Source organism: Lissotriton vulgaris, chromosome 8 (assembly GCF_964263255.1).
Source record: "Lissotriton vulgaris chromosome 8, aLisVul1.2, whole genome shotgun sequence".
NCBI lineage: Eukaryota > Metazoa > Chordata > Amphibia > Caudata > Salamandridae > Lissotriton > Lissotriton vulgaris.
Window position 1 is genome coordinate 355903815 of NC_141696.1, and position 21828 is coordinate 355925642.

A 21828-nucleotide genomic window follows, 5' to 3' on the forward strand; every position below is an offset into this window, starting at 1 on the left:
CCTGTGCACTTGCTTAACACAAACCTCCCCTCCGGGTCCGCCTTCACCAGGGCGAGGGATAGCTTAGATTTCGGGTTAACCCAGGTGAGGACCCCTCTGGCGTGTGTGGTGAAACCTGCAAAAGTAGAGTGGCCCTGGAGCCCCTTGTGAGTTAGCATCTTGCTGGTGTTAGGGAGATGTGTTTCCTGCAGCAGTGCCAAGTCTATGTGGTGTCTCTGTAGGTAGTGTAGCACCTTGCGGAGTTTCCGGTAATCATTTAATCCCCTTACATTCCAGGTGACAGCCCGTAGGGATTCCGAATCCCGCAGCGAGTCTGCCCGAGCCGTGTCAGCCATTAACATTAAAAGAGGACTTCAATTGTAGCGTGGTGACGGGGGCAATCCCCCTCCAGTAGCGGCAGCCGCCCACCCACCTCGCAGAACTTAACCTGTTAGAGCACATGACGGACCTTACCCCAAACATCCCAAACAACCCCGAAATCAGAACCCCCATTACCCCCCTCCGCCCACAGTCAACCAACCCCAACCTGGTGTGACCGAGATCCCTGCATCCACCCCACCCACCCATCTTCAAACTTCCCCAAGCAGTCTCAAGAAGAGCCGCAAGCACTGTAAGCGCCAGGGCAGAGGTAGCGCACTCAATGTCCAAATCGACCTCAGTCCGGTCGTTCCTCCTGCGCAATATCAATAGGCCGCCCCCACGCCAGCGCCCCCAATCGCAAGTGCGGCTGTAAGATATGAGAGCAGTATAGTACCCGCCTTAACGGGCGTCCCCCCCCCCCCCCCGGCCCGCGGCGACAATCCCATGTGGCAGGGCCCCAGCAACGCCACCCCAGGTCAGTCGAACAGTTGCATGGCAATCGCCGCCCCCCACCATAAACCGTGTGGGTTGTGCAGATCTCACCCGCAGCATCATGTCCAGAAGTCCGTTCACCGCAGTGTTGCGCCCCGAGTGGGCTTCCCTCGGTTCAACCTACAAGGATTATCACTGGGGCTAGTGTAGCTGATCCGCCAGAGGAAGCCACTGCTCCCCCTCTCCTCGCTAGTCCTGCTCATCCAGGTCGCCATTGCCAGCACGCTCCTCCGCAGGCGCAGATCGGTCTTCTCGACGTTCCTTGATCCATTGCTTCAGGGACTTCTGCAGTTCCTTGGGGTCAGTGAAAAAATGCGAGTGGCCCTGCCTGTTGATGCGCAGCCGCGCCGGGTACAGCATGGCATAGTCCAAGCCCAGGTCTCTGAGTTGCTGCTTGTAGGGGACAAATCGCCGTCTCTCTTCCTATACCTTGGAGGTGAAGTCAGGGTATAACGAAATGTTCATCCCCTCGTACTGCAAGTCTCCCTTCTCTCTAGCAGCACGGAGGGCTGCGTCCCTGTCCCTGTAGTTGAGGAGTTTTGCTATTATGGGCCTAGGGTTCGCACCCGGTGGAGGCCTTGGTCCCAGGGTGCGGTGAGCACGTTCCACTATAAACATAGGGGAGAAGGTATCGTCCCCCAGCAGAGTTTTAAGTAGTTTCTCAACAAATAGCTCCATTTTCCCCGTCTGGGTCGACTCCGCCACACCCGTGACGCGGATGTTGGATCGCCTGGAGCGGGCCTCTAAATCTTCGGATTTTTCCTGTATCACCTGGAGCAGCCTTCCAAACTGCTTGCGGTCAGCGTCCCATGTTGTTTGCGCCACCTCCGCCTCCGTTAATCTGCGCTCCGCCATGTCCAGCCTCTCTGCATGCTTATCCACCCTCTCCGTCATTCGATCCATCCGGTATGCCAGGGCGTCAATCTTGGTGCCAATGGCCGCCATGCCCTCCTGTAGGCCCTTCTCCATCGTGTTGAGCATACCTTTAATTTCTGCGCACAGTGCGGAGCTCGGGTCTGCAGCTGCTCCCGGGGACTGGTCTGCCGGAGGGTCCGGTACCTTCTGTCTTCTCTGGTCAAACGACAGCTTAGTTTGTGTCCTGTCGCCCTTGCCCATCACTGCAGCGGATTGGGAGGCCAGCGCCCTCAGTCCTTATAGTGCCGGCGGTCCCTCAAGGGGACAGTCCAGGTCCCAATCGTGTGCAGGCCTGCCTGCCCAGCACTGCCACCGGCCGAGGCAGGCGCCCGTCGCTTTCACTCCCCCACTGGGTGCCTCGGTGTCAGGGCACCCCCAGCCAGATTAGGGGTGCAAGGCTCGTGCAGAAGGTGCACTATCACGAAGCCGCCCGCCGCTCCTCAGGGCCTCCTCCAAGCGGTCGGGCTGCCAGTCAGGCCACTCCGGTATGAGGTAATGGCGCCCGCGGCGTTGTAGAGTTCCGCCTGCGCCACGTGTGTCCCCCCGGCGGGTCCGCCTCACCGCCGGCGCTCGCTCTAGTCCCCCAAGGCCTTCAAGGTATGCAGCTGTTGTAGCGGGAGTCCGCCGTGTGGGCTTGGGGCACCTAAGGGGTCGTGGCTGCCGCCAGTCTCAGTGCACGCGGGACGTCTTCACCCAGGGGCCGCACGTCGGGCGACGCAGCCCGGCCCCGCGTCTCAGGACAGCGCGGGGATCCCGGCCTGGTCCGCAGCTCTCCGGTCGGCGGCGCCGCCGGGGGAACCCGCCGTCGCAGCTCTCCCAAAGTCGCGTCGGAGGTCCACGGGGGGGAGAAGGGACAGCCCCCGCCGGAATTCCACAATAATCGCCGCTCTGTAAGGATAATTAACGGATTGTTGCGGCGCTAGCGCGGAGCTTCGCGCTTAAGCGTCCGCCATGAACGCCGGCTAGCTCCGCCCCCCCTACTAGAGCTTGTTACGCGGCTAAATGGAAGAGGTTTGTCATCTACTGTGCTAACCACAATATTGACCCGCTAGATGCTTCCATTCAAAACATAATTTCTTACCTTTTCCACCTGTATCAATGCAATTTAGCGTACTCTTCCATCCGCATTCACCTGTCTGCTATGGCAGCATACCTCCAGAATAGGCAACACCTGTCACTCTTTAAGGTCCCTGCTATCAAGGCCTTTTTGGAAGGACTCAAGAGAGTCATCCCACCTAGGACCCCACCAGCTCCAGAATGGAACCTCAATGTGGTTCTTACAAGACTGATGGGTCCTCCCTTCGAGCCACTGCACTCTTGTGAGCTTCAGTTTCTAACTTGGAAGGTTGCGTTCTTAGTAGCAATTACATCGCTACGGAGGGTTAGCGAGCTGCAGGCGCTCACCATCCAGGAACCTTTCTTCCAGGTGCATGCTAACAGGGTTGTGCTCCGCACTAACCCTAAATTCTTACCCAAGGTGGTATCTCAATTCCATATAAACCAGACAATTGAGTTGCCGGTGTTTTTCCAAAACCCAGAGACGCTGGCGGAGCGGATGCTCCACACCCTTGACGTTAAGAGAGCCTTGATGTACTATGTAGACAGGACAAAAGATTTTCGCAAAACCAAGCAGCTTTTCGTTGCTTTTGCCACACACCACAAGGGAAACGCTATCTCCAAAGCGGGGATCGCTAGGTGGATCGTGAAATGCATTCAGATCTGTTACGCTAAAGCTAAGCGCACTCTCACTATCCCACCGAGGGCCCATTCCACCAGGAAATTGGGGGCCTCTATGGCTTTCCTAGGTAACATTCCCTTAGAAGATATCTGTAGAGCAGCCACATGGTCTACCACACATACTTTCACTAAACACTACTGTGTAGACGTGCATTCCAAACAGCAGGCAGCTGTTGGTCAGGCTGTTCTCAAAACACTTTTTCAGACTGCTGCAGCTGGCACGGGCTGCCGCCGCTAATGGAGGGACTGCTATGTATTCTATGCACAGATATGAATTCAGCAGCCCACATGCCTCGAACTGCAAATGCTACTTACCAGTATGCATCTGTTCTTGGCATGTAGGGCTGCTGACATTCATATCGCCCACCCTCCTCCCCGGCGCCTGTAGCAGCTGCAGTATTCATTCATATGTATATATATGCTCATAGCATGGTCATCACTCACATACTTCACTCCATCTCTGCCAATGGCTAAAAACAATCTGGGGATGGAGGCGATGCCCATGCGCACTGTAGTCCAGGGGAGGAGCCACCTATCTCGTGATACTTCGAAGACTCTTCCAGGACAACAATGTGCAATCATCCGGACCCAACACTAGGCGGCGATCTATGCACAGATATGAATGTCAGCAGCCCTACATGACAAGAACAGATGCATACTGGTAAGTAGCATTTGCAGTCCTATATATTGCCTGGAGTGTAGTTAATTTGACTGCCATGAATATGCTAACTTATTCATAGTGTGGAGACATGAAAAGGAAATAATATTTTTTTCATGGTTTGTTGATGCGTCAGTGATGCCAAAGTAGAATATATCAACAGTTATCCAAATTAGTCCAAATTTTAAACAAACATTGGCAAATACGATAGATCTGTAGTTTGCTGTCTGCCTTTTGGCTTTGCCAGTGCTCTTCTGTCAACGTTTTGAGAACTGTTGTCGAAGCTGCTGTGCCTCTAGCAGTCTTACATCTGTGTGTGTGGCTGTGTGTGTGTGTGTGTGTGTGTGTGTGTGTGTGGCTGGCTGGCTGTGTGTGTGAGTGGCTGGCTGTGTGTGTGTGGCTGGCTGTGTGTGGCTGGATGTGTGTGTGGCTGTGTGTGTGTGTGTATGTGTGTGTCTGTGCGCAAATGCATTAGGTCTCGCATTTGCAAGAGATTAAGCTATTGGCATTGTAAATGACAATACAATGCCATTCATTTATCTGTTTTCAAAACCAACACATAAATAAAAAAATTGCCATTTACAATGCCAATAGCTATAACTTTTTCAAAGGCAAGACCGTTGCATTGCATTGCATTGCATTGCATTGCTCCCAGACCCTTGGCTCGGCTCATCGCTTGTCCACCTCTACTTTTGATGAGGAGGCTTGATTGCAGCAGGGCAAAGCAGGAACCCATACGGTAAGAAGCGCCTGTTGTGCAGTCGTGACGCTCGTGCTTGCTGTCCCCCCCGTTGCTTGAGCTTGCTCCCCTGCCCCCCCGTTGCTTGAGCTTGTTCCCCTGCCCCCCCCCCGTTGCTCGTGCTTGCTGGCCTGTCCCCCCCGTTGCTCGTGCTTGCTGGCCTGTCCCCCCTCGTTGCTTGTTGTCCTGCCCCCCTCGTTGCTTGTGCTTGCTGTCCTCCCCTTGTTGCTTGTGCTTGCTCACCTGCCCCCGTTGCTCGTGCTTCCTGTCCTGCCCCCCTCGTTGCTTGTGCTTGCTGTCCTGCCCCCCCCCCTCGTTGCTTGTGCTTGCTCTCCTGGCCCCCCTCGTTGCTTGTGCTTGGTCCCCTGCCCCCCGTTGCTCGTGCTTGCTGTCCTGCCCCCCTCGTTTCTCGTGCTTGCTGTCCTCCCCCCTCGTTGCTTGTGCTTGCTCCCCTGCCCCCCCTCGTTGCTCATGCTTGCTGTCCTGTCCCCCCTTGTTGCTTGTGCTTGCTCCCCTGCCCCCGTTGCTCGTGCTTGCTGTCCTGCTCCCCTCGTTTCGCGTGCTTGCTGTCCTCCCCCCCCTCGTTGCTTGTGCTTGCTCCCCTGCCCCCCCTCGTTGCTCGTGCTTCTGTCCTGTCCCCCCTCGTTGCTTGTGCTTACTGTCCTGCCCCCTCGTTGCTTATGCTTGCTGTGCTGCCCCCCTTGTTGCTCGTGCTTGCTGTCCTCCCCCGTCCCCCCCCATTGCTTGTGCTTGCTGTCCTGCCCCCTCGTTGCTTGTGCTTGCTCTCCTGCCCTGCTATTGGCATTGTAAATGACAATGCCATTTATTTATGTTTTAAAAAAAACATAAATAAAAATGTCATGAGCAATGCCAATAGCTCAAACTTTAAAAATGCCGAGACCATTGCATTGTAAATGCTTGTTAAGTCTACTCCTGTGGTGGATTAGGATTTAAGGGACTAAGCCAGAAAGTAAAATCGTTGACCCATACGGACCTGTTTGATGTATCTGATTCATACTCCAATATCTCTTAGGTCCTGGTCTACTAAGACCATTGATTATCATTGGTACTTCCTGCTTCTTGGAGTTGTTTCCCTTAGAGCTTTAAAAATTTATATTTCCAGTTCTCCTTATTAGAGGTTTTCTTTTGGTGTCATTTTGTTAAATATATGTTACTCTTTTTGTCTATTTCGGTTTGGGATATTTAATGTTTTGTACTTTGACTTTCTTACTGTATGGGACTGTATAAATACTTTACATCTAGCGCTATGGTAAGCCTGTATGCTCTGTGTAGTAGCTACCAGGGGGTTAAACTCTGGTTATTTTTTTACTTTGAGGGCTCACGCTGGCAAGGGTGGTGAATTTTTTCTTGATGTGGGTAGTGATCCACCTTCAATAGTAATCCAATTTGTTACCCCAAGTGAAATAACTTTTCACAAGATTTTCTCCTATGTTATTTTATGTCCATATAACTTGATAAAGCACGATGAATCATACCCAAGGGTATCTCAGCCCACCAACCACAGTCCAAAACAACCAGGTTTTTAAAATTTTCTTGAATTTAGTGAAATTTGGGCAAGAACGAAGATGAAGAGACAGTTGATTCCAGGCAGAGGGGAAGGCTGTTAGCGATGCAGTTTATCCTTTAGGTGGTATAAAGAGGTATTACCCATCCAGGACTTGTGGGTAAGACAACAAGTCTTGAAAAAGGTTTGCTTTCTGAGAGGAAGGCAATGAAGATCTCTCAGAATATGAACCCGGGATGAGTCTGCCGGGAGATTACAAACCAGGCGGGTAGCAGTATTTTGCTCCAGCTGGAGATTGGACAGTATGGTGTCATTAAGTGGCATGAACAGCGCATTTCTGTAATCCAGGTAGCTTATAACCAAGGCCTGGACCAATTTTTCCTGGCAGAAAATGGTAGCCAAGGAAATTCCTCCTCAGAAGTCTCATAATCGCAAAACAAGTTCCACAAATTGCAACAGTGTGATTCTCCATGGAAAGTAACTGGTCCAGTTTAACAGCCAGATTTATGAGATTACATCATACTACAACATTTCTGGTTAGGCGAATTTATAATTTTTAGGGGTCCAGAAATTTACAAGCAATGTGGAATGTCTGCGGCACTGACACGTCTTAGGCCACTTGTGCGAATGAGATAGGTTTTAGTGTGGGTGATTAAAACGGAGAATGTGTGCTCAGTTGCTAATTTTCTTACATTTTCCCAATGAGATATCAAATTAGTAAACAGTTCCTTGAGCACTATTGCTCTGTATTTTATTTTTGTATTTGTTTATATTTCGCCACCATATCCATGGCATCATACAATTTCTCCATCATGGGGGTGTAATGAAATAATGGTCTTTCTGCCCAATGTGTTTGGAATTACTGAGACTGGGAAAGAGTGGATGGTGAGCGGGAGGGCATTGGGAAGGAAAGTGCTAGAGAAGGGCGTAGGAGGGGACCGATTTAAAGCTCCAACTTTGTGTCACCATATAACCCCAAAGGTACTTCCTGCCAATAAAGATCTTTTCTCGGTTTAAAGGAGCAGGCTGTTGCATGAATAATTGGTAAATAAAAGTATTGGAGTTGGTAAAGCTGGAACAAGTCACATGGATGGCTTCCTTGTTTTGGGGTATTGTTGGTACATTCTATAACTCAACAGCACATCCTTGTTATTAGGAAAAAATATCTGAGCTCCGGGGTGCTTCTTTTTGGCTGAAGAGAGGTTTTGAACAGAATGCCTTATAAAACAACAGATACTTTTTTATATTAATGGTCTCCCTTGTTTAAAGACAGCACGCCTATAAATGTAAATGATTAGCCACAGAAATATAAGTGAGAAGCAGAAACACGGGACCACAGAGTTTTGTTACTGTGTCTGTGATTTGTTTTATGTAGTTGGTGAAAATTAGGTCACAGAAATTGACTTCAGATCTGGCTTGTTGGCATCGAGGTTCCCAAGCAATCCAAGGTAGTGTTTCGTTTTCTGAACATTTGCTTTAGGTGGAATATTTTTGGAGCCAATTTTTGTCTGGCATTGCCATTCGAGTTTTCTTCCTCCACTACAGCTTACAACATGAGTCATTTGGTCAGCCCACTTCAACCACTGGATAACTTCACTTTAAGTGGCGACATTCTTCTCTTTCACAAAGAGCATATCTGCACATAAAGTAGTCCCCTTCAGTGCCAGGGACTGCTATGGCAATGTGTGCTTTTTGAAACCAAAAAACATATATATTTTTTTCAGCCAATGTGGTTTCTTAATATTAGTGAGGGCCCAGCAGCTCCCCCAACATTAACATTTAATATGACAAAAAAAGAACAAGCTTTAACAAAGTAAAAAAAACTGGCCACCAACGCCAGACCTATTGGCTTTACCAATGTTTGTTTGGACTTGCAGTTCATCTGTGGTCAAATAGATTTCTTCATTTTATTTATTTATAGAGCTTTGTATAGCGCGGACTTGACTCAAGAGGGTATTAGAGTGCTTTACATATGTTCAGAGGAAAGAAAAGGGTAGCGCAAAACAACATATTCAAGAGTGATGCAGGATGTCATGAAGCCAAAGTGATGGGAGAGAGCTCCCTACAACACCAGGCGGACAAGTCGACATGCAGGAGAGAAGATAGGAGGTAATAAACATGAGTTAAGAGAATGCACCATAACGTTATCCAGAGGAAGCAGTTAGTGAATTCTAGTTGTGAAAAGTATTCATCAGTAGGACTTTAACTTATTTCTTGAAAGCCGTAGTTGGACTCAATCTAGTTTCACGGGGCAGGGAAATCCATAATTCTATCTAATGTTATTCCCTGTGATCTTATTAAATCTATGTGTGCTACGCAGTTGAGCTATTAGTAGTTACATATATTCTTTACTAACAGGAGATTGTTTGGGTGGGGCAATAAGGAGGAATTACTTTTTGAGAGCGTTTAGTTGAAGGTGGTTGGAGGTCAGCCAATTTTTGTTTTTATGTAGACTTGATTTGAGAGACCTGATATCCTATGGGGAAGAGATTTCCAGGTACAATTGGGTGTCGTCAGCATACATGTGTTAGTGGGGAAAACAACAGTTACAACGGACTACTTTTACAACGCAACTACTACAACGCAGGATCCTTTCCAACGCATGACATTACATAGCAGATTCTATTACAACGCATGCCATTACAATGTAAGTATGGGTAAGTTTATCTTTTTTAAAACATTTATTTAATTTGGGTTTTGGGGTACAGGGGTATTTTAAGGGTACATGGCTAGGTTTGGGTTATGGGGTACAGGGGTATTTTAAGGGTACAGGGCTAGGTTTGGGTTATGGGGTACAGGGGTATTTTTAGGGTTCAGGGCTAGGTTTGGGTTATGGGGTACAGGGGTATTTTTAGGGTTCAGGGCTTGGTTTGGGTTATGGGGTACAGGGGTATTTTTAGGATTCAGGGCTTGGTTTGGGTTATGGGGTACAGGGGTATTTTTAGGATTCAGGGCTAGGTTTGGGTTTTGGGGTACAGAGGTATTTTTAGGGTTCAGGGCTAGGTGTGGGGGTTCAGGGCTATTTTTAGGGTTCAGGGCTAGGTTTGGGGGTACTTTTAGGGTTCAGGGCTATTTTTAGGGTTCAGGGCTATTTTTAGGGTTCAGGGCTATTTTTAGGGTTCAGGGCTATTTTAAGGGTTCAGGGCTAGGTTTGGGTTATGGGGTACAGGGGTATTTTTAGGGTTCAGGGCTAGGTTTGGGTTATGGGGTACAGGGGTATTTTTAGGGTTCAGGGCTAGGTTTGGGTTATGGGGTACGGGGTATTTTTAGGGTTCAGGGCTAGGTTTGGGTTTTGGGGTATTTTTAGGGTTCAGGGCGAGGTTTGGGTTTTGGGGTATTTTTAGGGTTCAGGGCGAGGTTTGGGTTTTGGGGTACCGGGGTATTAGGGTTCAGGGCGAGGTTTGGGTTTTGGGGTACAGGGGTATTTTTAGGGTTCAGGGCTAGGTTTGGGGGTACAGGGGTATTTTTAGGGTTCAGGGCTAGGTTTGGGGGTACAGGGGTATTTTTAGGGTTTAGGGCTAGGTTTGGGGGTACAGGGCTATTTTTAGGGTTAGGTTTGGGGGTACAGGGCTATTTTTAGGGTTCAGGGCTAGGTTTGGCTTTTGGGGTACAGGGGTAGCTTTAGGGATAGGTTTTGGGTATAGGGGTACAGGGGTATTTTAAGGGTTCAGTTTAAAAAAACGACTTTAAATAAATTAAATTAGTTAAATATTAATTACAATTTTTAAAAAAAAGATATACTTACCTATACTTACGTTGTAATGGCATGCGTTGTAATAGCATCTGCTATGTAATGACATGCGTTGTAAAGGATCCTGCGTTGTAAAAATCGCGTTGTAATGGTATGCGATGTAAAAGTATGCGTTTTAACGTCAAACATCCGATAGTGGATGCTAGAAGATTTCAGAATTTCAGTTTGAGCATTCATTAACGGGCTGAAGAGAGTGGGTAAGAGCGTGGACCCCTGTGGAACACCCTAGTGTGATCTGAGTGGAATTGGACAGGAACTGATTGATCTTGATTCTTTGTGTTCCGTTGTGGAGAAACAAAGCGGACCAGTTTAACACGGCCCCAGATAGTTCCATCCTGCTTTTTAGGAGGTCTAGGAGGTTTAGAAGGCAAGAGTCGTTCTGATCCAGCATTTTTAGCACATCATATACGTGTGTGTGTCTCAGGGCAGTTTCAGTGCTTTATTATTATTTTTTGCATTTTCGTGTTCAAACATTTTATATGGTTCACCAATGCACGTGCTTCTCCCTAGCAGGAAAGTATTTGGATTACTATAGCATATTGAAACGGCTACAGCCTGCCTACAATCTCACTTGCTTATTTTGCTTTGCAGATTTGAAAAGGGAAGCAAGTATCTGTCACATGCTGAAACATCCACATATTGTGGAGTTGTTAGAAACGTACAGCTCAGATGGAATGCTTTACATGGTCTTCGAATTGTAAGTTGTCTTTATAGTTCATAAATGTCATAATGTTACATGTTTATGTTCTTGGTTTAAAAAAAACATATTGCTGTTTTTCCTTGTTATGCTGATATTATGCAAGCCCAGCCTAAATGCAAACTTTGTAATGGTTTTAAGGGAATTCAGTAATTGTACAAATACCTCACAGATTTTAATTATCCTTTCTATATACCAGAGCACACACAAACAACCCTGCATAATAGATAAACTGAGTTTCTTCCTCTACTGCTACCGAAATGTTGAGCCAGATGGTAAACTCGTCAGCAATTCGTCCCTGTAAGCTTTTACTTGTCAGTTCTTCTGCTTCTAAAATCTTTTTCCAGGTTTGTGGTTGCTGTTTTTGGAATTGCTTGTACATTTTGTAGTTTTTTCACTTCGCCCATCAAATACTCTTTTTCGTGTTCTATTTATTGTTGATCTTATTTTGCTTCTCGAGTACAGCTTGTCATTTGAGTTCGCAACCCTCACCCGAAAAACAAAAGCTGTTTTCAAATCTTTGAAAATATTTCTTTTACTGCTTGTGCTTACTTTAGGCTAAAAGCTTGGTTCAGATCCACTTTGTTATATTATTTCAGGTTGTCTTAAAGCTTTGCTTCACAACCCATACTTACAAAGCTGACCATCATACATAATGTAATTCCCTAACGATTTATGAGGAATTTTAGATACGGTTAAAAGTCTGCGGTCTCAAGGGTGTACTTTTGAAAACGTGGGCAGGCCAGGGGTGCACATGTACCTTGCAGGATTATTGTACTTTATTGTACGAAAGTATTGTGTAGCCTTCTCAGGGCTAATATGAATGCAAGGAAAACTCTGTACCCTTGTGAGGATACAAAGTCTGAAATTTACAAATGACCATATCTCTTTGGATATCTGTTGAAGATGGTGGATTCCTGAATCGCCTGAATGGGTGCCGTTACCAAAAAGCTTTGAATAATGTTTTCCTATGTTGCCATGTGTTCTTTATTTATTTAGGCAGCTGATACTAGCATATACTGTCATAAATATTCATCTGTATCACTGCTTAAAGAGTTATCATTCAAGTATATGTCACTCATGGACATTTACAGGTTCCCACCATTCTTGATGCTCCTCCAGAATGTGCAAATCCCAGAATCCTTATCATAGACTTGCCAAACTAAGTTTAGTCTTAGCCCTCTGCCTTACACAGATGGAATTAAAGGGACCAAGCAGAACGTTTGATGGAATTACCTGGTTTCTAATGTTGAAACCCACATAAACACACCCATAGTCATAACTTTCTTGCAGAACACATGAAAATAGATCTAAAAGAAAGCAGGACAAATCTAAAACTAGTGCCTCTTCCCCATGGGGTACGTAGTTTCTTGTTTCTCCTGAGGCAGGACCTTCTCCCTTTAAATGTTTTATTGTCAAAATGGTATGGCTCTTCAGTAATGTGTAATTTTTGCAACAAATTGAAACAGGATGTTAATCATGTGTTATTTGTTTGTCCGGCTTTAAAAAAAATATCGTCTTAAATGGTTAAAACCTACCTGTTTAAGACTCAGTATTGCTTCCGCTTTATTGGAAGCTATTTGTAATCCACCAAATGAGAGGTTTTGTTGTGCAATTTTGAACTTTTAAAAAAGTTTTATGGAAATATACTAGTTTTGTTCTTTGTATATTGTAATGCCATTGTTTGATGATTTTATGTGGACCTCTGTTACGAGTTCCAAAACATAAATAAATAAAACCTTGAACTAGTCCCTTGTGACCCACTGTGCTGTTTGGTACCAAGTTCGTCACTGATTCTTTAGCTGTTTGTACCTTGACACCTGTGGCCTTGGTTGGGGTGTTAGGCCAGTTGGCATCCGCAGCATCAATTACGTAATGGATTGACTCTTTTAGCCTTCCCCCCATGGCACTTAATATGTTCCCAACAGCAGGTAATTGTTCTTCTTTTATAACGTGATTGCTGTCCTTGTTGGAGGTGTTAACAGAAAAGGTCAGTGCAATCAAGAGGTATCAGGAAAAAAACTTCACCTGCTAACTCACTTTGTCAATTAAACACAGAACTTTACTGTGACAAAAGTAAATCCTATGAGATTTTTATATTCTTAAAGAACACGTCGCTGTGATTGAAGCCCTAGAAACCTGCTGAAATCTTAAAGGCCACTGGCAACTGTAAAGTGCCTGGTACGGTTAGGTTAACCCATAAATCGATAGATTCAGTGTTGCTTTTCCACTATTATTAGTGCAAAAAGAGGCACCATCCAGCAGGATGGTCCCTCGATCTGCATATGAAGTTATAATGACAAAATTGCAGAAAGATCACAATAAAGGTGGATCATATTGTCTTCTATGCCACATCAGGTTGAACAGGTAAGCTTAGCTAAAATCGTAGTAAACCCACTGCGAACTTAATCCCTTAACTTATGTAACCCCCCCCCCCCCCTCCATCAAATTGACATTAGTTTTTTTTCCAACATCCTAGGGATTCAGACGGTACCTAGGGTTTGTAGATTTCCCTTGAGGGAACCAATCACATAGGCAAAATATAGCTACATTTTGAGTTTTGGGGGAAAAATAGGGAAAGAGTGCTCTGGATAGGTGTTTTTCCCCTAAAAAAAGCATCAATGAACAGGTTGCTGTGCTAAAGGCCCCATCTACACAGCTTTCAGGACCATGCACATTCTATGAAAAAACATTTTTTTTTTCTCCAAATTTCTAGTATTTTTGAAAAAGGTAGCCTATTTTTTCTATTTTCTGTGCTTTCAACCTACTTCAAGTTTGTGGTGGAAACCAATGTGCTGCCCATGGGTGATCAGGAAAGCTATAGATTTCTGAAAATTAAACACAAATCCGAATTCAGCAAGGGGTCAAGTGTAGATCCTCAAATAATCTAAGTGCTAAATTAAGGAAATGTTGAAAATGATTAGGAAAGAAACACAGTTTGACACTGTTTCCATCTGTAACTTTTTGTCACAATGGCCAATTTACAAAAGCAATATACCATTATGTCCCCTACATCCTTCTGGTTGCGGGGATGTATAGAGTTTGTCGGTTCTTCAAGAACCTAAGGTACCCAGAGCCAACAACTGATTTGCACCGTACAATGGTTTTTCACTGTGTACCAAGTATAGACCAATTCATATGGTGAAATATGTATAGTGAAAATGGGTATCAAGTAAACCTATGTATTTCTAAAATGGGCACACAATATGGAGTTTAGGAGCAGTAGTTACTTTTTTAATTTGTGGGTACCTGTACTAGCATGTGATTTAGAGGGTATTTTTCAAAATGTCTAGTTTCTTAGACACTGCCTTACATTAGGAAGGGACAAATGCAGTTGAATCCAGTTAGTAATTAGAAGTGTTCTACTATTCTGAGCTCCCACATGTCTTCTGATAAAAAAAATACCACCTCATTTGTGTGGATAGGCCTAGTGCCCGCGACGCAACATAGATGCATCACTTTTTCCACTGAAAACTGGCCCTTTTTTCCAGTGTGAGTAGCTGTGGTTTTTGGGGCCTGGCTCAGCCTGCACCCAGGGATATATATAGTTAAACTTTGCAAATGTATGTACTCCTTTTTATACTGGAACCGCTGTCAGTAATAATAAATGCTTTGTATTAATGAACCATAAACACAAGTTGGAAACGGCATTAACATATGGACACAAATATTACAATAACTGCAGACAATGCCCTTCCCCGATCCATAATGTGGTACTGTAATCTGGCTGCCAAAGGGTTTGTGCTGCAGGGGGTTGGGCCTACTTGTCCCATGGACAAAATAAACATGACAATTTCTTGTCCTTGACCGTAAACAATATGTCCTGCGCCTTGGGCTATAGAAATACCACAGCCCTGCCCCACTAAGTCATTACTGGAAGTCGGGGACCCCACCTGAAGTAATTTTCAACAGTTTGAACCTCAACCCAGTAAACCAAATTACAGACATAATTACACATCAAACAAATACATAAATGGTGAAATAATGTATTTAATTCACAAACCAGTTTAGAAAAATCGTAAATTTAATGTGAGGGCCTGAGATTTTCCAAATTTTGTGTTTAAATTCTAAAAGACGAAGCGAGATACTTAATTTTGGTATATCACTTTATCTTTTTTGCTCGTAAAGCATGCTTTTGTTTGTCGGTGCTTTATTTGAGGCCTCCAACCTCAAATGAACCTAGATTATTTTTGCTGTACCTCTGCTGCTACTACAAATCAAGCTAAGGAGATCAACTAAATTTTTAGTTTCCAGTTTCAAATTCTTTCATATGTACAGAACGTGTTCATATTTTGGTATATCACTTTATCTTTTTTGCTCGTAAAGCATGCTTTTGTTTGTCGGTGCTTCATTTGAGGCCTCCAACCTCAAATGAACCAAGATTATTTTTGCTGTACCTCTGCTGCTACTACAAATCAAGCTAAGGAGATCAACTAAATTTTTAGTTTCCAGTTTCAAATTCTTTCATATGTACAGAACGTGTTCATATTTTCAGTGTTTCTTTTTATTTATATGTAATTTAATAATCTGCCAATATTATGTAATGTATAAACAGCCACGCGTCCACGTGGGTTTACGGACCACGGGATAACTGCTGCTGTTCACTATTAAAAGCTTGAAGTAGACTACTTGACAGTGAACGCTGCCCAAACGTGCCCTGTGCAGGGTAACATCAAGTGATGCATAAACACGTATCTTTAGAAATGAGGCTTGCCCCGGTGGATTCTTAAGTGGCATGGGGGGGTGTATCTGAGCCCCTTTTTTCCTTCTGTTCCCTCCCCGCTCCCGCCTCCCAGCTGCTCCGCCCACCCGCGCACTTGGCCATATATAGCGACCGTGCGACGCAGGTGAGTGTGTCCTAGTCCTAGGACGCTCCGGCGCCGCACGGCCACCAGCTGCTGCGTGCGCTTTCCCTTCCTTTGTGCCTCGCTGCCCGACTGCCGCCTCGTGACCACGCCCCCTCCTCCGAGCGGCGTGGTCCGTGATCGGCGCTCCTGCGCTCCTGTGCCCCTGGTGTATTTTCGGAGTAGATTTGTTTTAGTTAGAATTGTTGTTTCCCCCGCTGTATTGCCTGAGTAGATTTGTCTTTGTTATATTTGTTGTTTCCCCCGCTGTATTGCCTGTATCTTTCCTGCCTATTGCCGCCCTCCGTCGTCGCTCCCCGCTTCCCGCCACCACTGCTGACCCCGCCCCTTTTTCCTTCTGTTCCCTCCCCGCTCCCGCCTCCCAGCTGCTCCGCCCACCCGCGCACTTGGCCATATATGGCGACCGTGCGACGCAGGTGAGTGTGTCCTAGTCCTAGGACGCTCCCGCGCCGCACGGCCACCAGCTGCTGCGTGCGCTTTCCCTTCCTTTGTGCCTCGCTGCCCGACTGCCGCCTCGTGACCACGCCCCCTCCTCCGAGCGGCGTGGTCCGTGATCGGCGCTCCTGTGCCCCTGGTGTATTTTCGGAGTAGATTTGTTTTAGTTAGAATTGTTGTTTCCCCCGCTGTATTGCCTGAGTAGATTTGTCTTTGTTATATTTGTTGTTTCCCCCGCTGTATTGCCTGTATCTTTCCTGCCTATTGCCGCCCTCCGTCGTCCCTCCCCGCTCCCCGCCACCACTGCTGACCCCGCCCCTTTTTTCCTTCTGTTCCCTCCCCGCTCCGCCTCCCAGCTGCTCCGCCCACCCGCGCACTTCGCCATATATGGCGACCGTGCGAACGCGCAGCGGTCACGCGCAGCGGGCGCGCCGATTGTGCGCCGAAGGCGCGCCAAAGGTAAGCCCGTCTACGCCCGTCCGCGCCTGGACCGTGCCCAGTGCCAGGACCCCTGGCCCACGAGGACCCCGACCGACCCGCCTGACGTACACCGCCGCCTCCCTCATCGCACTCAACACCGGCCGAGTCCCGGGATGCTACAGAGCCACCCCACGATGCGTCCACGGACCCTTCAGCTGCAACACCTGCAAGTTCACCTGCATCCGGACCTACCCGACACCAGCACCTGCCAAGCCGAACACCAGCAGCAACCACCTCAAGTGCATCCTGCTCAACACCCGCTCCATCCACAGACACGCCATCGAACTCTGGAACCTCCTAGACGCCACAGCCCCTGACGTTGCCTTCATCACGGAGACCTGGATGAACGCCTCATCAGCGCCCGACATCGCCATCGCCATCCCAGAAGGCTACAAGATCACCCGGAGGGACCGCAACGCCAACCAGGTGGGAGGAGGCATCGCCATCATCCACAAGAACACCATCCGCATCACGACCAGCACCGACAACACCCCACCCTCCGCCGAACACCTGCATTTCCAGATCCACACCGACCCGAAGACCACCCTCAGAGGCACCCTGATCTACCGACCTCCGGGACCACGCACTCAATTCAGCGAGGACATCGCCGACTTCGTCAGCCCGCACGCCCTCCCCTCCGCTGACTACATCCTCCTGGGGGACTTCAACTTCCACCTGGAGAACAACAACGACTGCAACACCAGCACCCTGCTCGACAACCTCGCCAACCTTGGACTCAAGCAGCTGGTGTCCACCCCCACCCACCTCGCCGGACACACACTTGATGCCATCTTCTCATCCAGCAAAGACATCACCTTCAGCCACGCCACAGAACTCCACTGGACGGACCACAGATGTGTCCACTTCACCTTCAGAAGAACGACGATCCACCAGCAACAGGTCGCCCGAAGAAGCTGGAACAAGATCACAGCCGACCAGCTCGCCGCTTCCCTGAGCCAGCACCCACCGGCCAGCTCAGTGAACCCCAGCCAGGCCGCCGACAACCTCTCGAAGTGGATCAGCAAATGCGCAGACGAACTCGCCCCTCTGAGGATCCCGCCCAGCAGACCCGGCAGTAAGAGAGCCCCATGGTTCACCGACGAACTCAAGAGCTCCAAGAAGAACTGCCGAGCCCTCAAGAAAGCCTGGAGAAAGGAAACCACGCCGGACAACAGGACCACCCTCAAGCTCGCCACCCGGAAACACCACCAACTGATCCGCACCGCCAAGAAAACGGCCTTCAAGAACCGACTGGACAACAACGCACACAGCTGCAAGGAACTCTTCAACATCGTGAAAGAGCTCTCCAACCCCAACGCCGGAAACAACGACATCACCCCATCGCAAGACCTCTGCAACTCCCTCGCCTCCTACTTCCACAACAAGATCGCGGACATACACAACAGCTTCAGCACTCAACCGACGCACGCCACGACCGCAGCAACGCCGCCCACCACCTCCCTCTGCGCCTGGACCCCGGTCAACACCGAAGACACCGTCCGCATGATGAACTCCGTCCACTCCGGATCTCCGACCGACCCCTGCCCCCACCACGTCTTCAACAAAGCCGACGCTGTCATCGCACCCCACCTGCGGGACATTATCAACACCTCATTCGACACCGCCACCTTCCCCGAGAGCTGGAAGCACACCGAACTCAGCGCTCTACTCAAGAAACCTACAGCAGACCCCACCGAACTCAAGAATTACCGCCCCATCTCTCTACTCCCGTTTCCAGCCAAAGTCATCGAGAAGACTGTCAACAAACAGCTGGCCGCCTTCCACGAGATGAATGGATCCCTCGACCCATCGCAGTCCGGATTCCGTGCCAACCACAGCACCGAGACCGCCCTCATCGCCGCCACTGACGACATCCGAGCCCTGATGGACAACGGAGAAACAGCGGCCCTCATCCTCCTAGACCTCTCCGCAGCTTTCGACACGGTCTGCCACCGCACCCTAGTGCAGCGCCTCAGCAACGTCGGAATCCAGGAGAAGGCACTGGAGTGGATCGTCTCCTTCCTCGACGGAAGAACACAGAGAGTCCGCCTACCACCGTACAAGTCAGAGGCCACCGAAGTCATCTGCGGCGTCCCTCAAGGATCCTCGCTGAGCCCTACTCTCTCACCCAGCTGATCCTCTCCCTGACCAACGACCCCGCCACCGCCAGAGCCAACCTGCACGAAGGGATGAAAGAGGTAGCCGAGTGGATGACGACGAGCCGCCTGAAACTGAACTCAGATAAGACGGAGGTCCTCATCCTGGGCTCCTCGCCCTCCGCCTGGGACGGCTCCTGGTGGCCCCCCGCCCTGGGCACCGCACCCAAACCGACGAATCACGCACGCAACCTGGGCTTCATCCTGGACTCCTCCCTCTCCATGACCAGGCAAGTCAACGCCGTCTCCTCGTCGTGCTTCAACATCCTGCGCATGCTTCGGAAGATCTTCTGGTGGATCCCCACGGAGACCAGGAAGACCGTCACCCAGGCCCTCGTCACCAGCCGACTGGACTACGGCAACGCACTCTACGCCGGAACCACCGCCGAGATCCAGAAGAGACTCCAGCGCATCCAGAACGCCTCAGCCAGACTCATCCTCGACATCCCGCGACACTGCCACATCTCCGGACACCTTAGAGACCTGCACTGGCTCCCTGTCAACAAGAGAATCACCTTCCGCCTCCTTACCCACGCACACAAAGCTCTCCACGATCAAGGCCCGAGCTTCCTCAACAACTGCATCAACTTCTACGCTCCCAAACGCCACCTCCGTTCTGCCAGCCACGCCCTCGCCGCCGTCTCACGCATCCGCAGAGCCACTGCTGGAGGAAGGTCCTTCTCCTACCTCGCCGCCAAGACCTGGAACTCCCTCCCGGCCGACCTGCGCCTGACCCAAGACCACCTCTCCTTCAGGAAGAAGCTCAAGACCTGGCTGTTCGAGCAGTAGCGCCCCCCCCCCCCCCCCCCCCCCCCCCAAGCGCCTCGAGACCCTACGGGTAGGTAGTGCGCTCTATAAATGTCATTGATTGATTGATAGAAACGTTACACTCATCCACCTAAAAATGTGTAATTTTTAAATTTAAAGGGCCTTAATTTTCCACCAAATCAAATACAGCTTGTGGAGCAAACACGCCTGCTCTTGTGAGCAAACAAAAAAACGGAAGGAAAGCAATGCAGGAAATTAGTATTTTATTTTGAAAGATGTAAACAGTGTTAATGAAAATAACGTGAAGAACCCATGGCTTTCTGGTGAACTCTCGCAGTGCTCTGCACTGGAGGATGCCTTTGACAAGCACGAGTGCAAACGCCCTTAGCATCCCGCACTGTTAAAGAGGCGATTTATGAGTATGCTAACTATTTTAATTTCGAAAACTCCCTTTTTGCCAATTTATTTGAGCCCATCGAGAACCTGTAGTAAACAGCGTTTGTAAAACACTGGACTGTTTAAAATATATTACGCTGACGCTTACCTACCAACATTAAGGAATAACTAACGGTATTTAGAGAAGGCAATCTTTGGAAATTAATTCCCCCTTTACCGTTCATTGTGGTGGAAGAAGTTTTAAGTGGGAAAAAGTTAGAATCACATCACTTTAGGTTTAAAATAAAACGGCTGCCTCCTCCTGAGAGTGGTGACATGTGAAACAGAATAAATACTGTGTAAGACCTCCGAACACCCGCTCTTTGGGATGTTTTCCCTAAATAAAAGGCATTGCCTGCCTGATGTGCAGAAGGTTCTCCAAGCAGACATTGTGCTGGCATGTTTTCTCTGTGAATGATATCACGCTGCAACGCTCCTGCTTAGCGGTCATTCACCCCTTGGTGCCTGGTACTTCACTCTCCAAACGTGTGTATTTCTCACGTAAAGGGTCGATCAGCCCGCGTCAGTGCGTTGTACGTACACGACCATGATGTAAGTACCAAAAGAAGCAGTCATCTACCGGCCTTAACCGGTTTCTATTCTTTAGGCCTAGTCTGTCAGCCTGTCCTACTGCATCCTCTTCCACATCCTCTTATAGGACAAACCAAAGGTCTTCATGTGTGGGTGAACCTATTTCTTGTGTGATGGCCCTGTTATATTGAGACCAGACATCACATTTGAAATAGTATTTTACAGGATGCTACACAAAATGTTATCCGTGTAGTTGTGACAGAAGCATCCTATTCAGAACGTTTTGACTTGGCGCCTCTGGCCTGGACTGCATTGTCTTTACTGAGCCCATTCGAGCAATCCGCACTGAGGCCCACCGGGCACGGTCTGTGTGAACTAACTTCCCTCTTCCGAAAACATTATAAAGTAATCATTAAGACATGAGAACTGCGACACTATAAGGAAGAAAGGAAGGGTTGGCGTTCTGAATAACCCGTACCTTGATCCAGCTGTTAGTCGTCCTATAATCCTGCAAAATTAGAGACGCAATTTCGGTAACCATGCTGAATTGGGGTATGTGTCATGTATGGCAGTAGGATAACGGTAACGTTTTATGTCATATTTTAACTCCCATTTTGTGATTGCAGAACACCTATTAATACTTTATTTTGTGTGCTGGAGCCACATTATGCTCCTTCCCACATACAGTTTACATAACATTAAGTTCTCTAGCAGGAAGAATTTACTTGTGTACTTTGTCTACAATACACCATTATCATTGGACACTTTTTTTTAGTTTGTATATGTGACTTGTACTTTTAAACCAAAATATACTATACTTTCCTCCTAATCTCGATAATCTTAGAGGAAGTGTTGAAGACAAGAAAAAGCTTACCGAATATTAACTAATTAGCAATATTTCTATTTAGCGTTTATTTCCTGCCACCCCAGTACTCAACAAGGTAGTGTGTGTACACTTAACTATAATTAAAACATATATAAATATCTCATTGTTTACTTTACTATAGGGAACTACACCGACCAGAGGCGAGCAATAGGCCCCACAGATCAATTGAGTCAAACATTGCAGAATTTTAGCATTCAGCAAACCACCTCGCTAGGAGCACCCTCCTACACGAGGAACGTCTCCTTCCAAACTCAGCAGGCCCCTCTGCAGGGAGGCATGAGCCCAACAACATGGGGAAATCAGTAATGATAACCAGCCATTAAAACTTTGCTCCTGGAACGTGATTGGCCTCAGTAGTGAGAATGACCACTGGTTATCTCCGAAATTTTGACATCCTG

At 47.9% G+C, this 21828-nt stretch overlaps 1 protein-coding gene across 10 annotated transcripts in view; it reads left to right on the forward strand.

Annotated features, from left to right (window-relative positions):
- Positions 1 to 21828, forward strand: part of CASK (calcium/calmodulin dependent serine protein kinase) — a 1261401-nt gene that overhangs the window by 262540 nt on the left and 977033 nt on the right. For all 10 annotated transcript variants that reach the window (XM_086934112.1, XM_086934115.1, XM_086934119.1 and 7 more), the window contains exon 3: positions 10769 to 10874. In XM_086934112.1, the coding sequence (XP_086790238.1) occupies positions 10769 to 10874 (106 nt within the window). The remainder of the gene's footprint in view (positions 1 to 10768; positions 10875 to 21828) is intronic.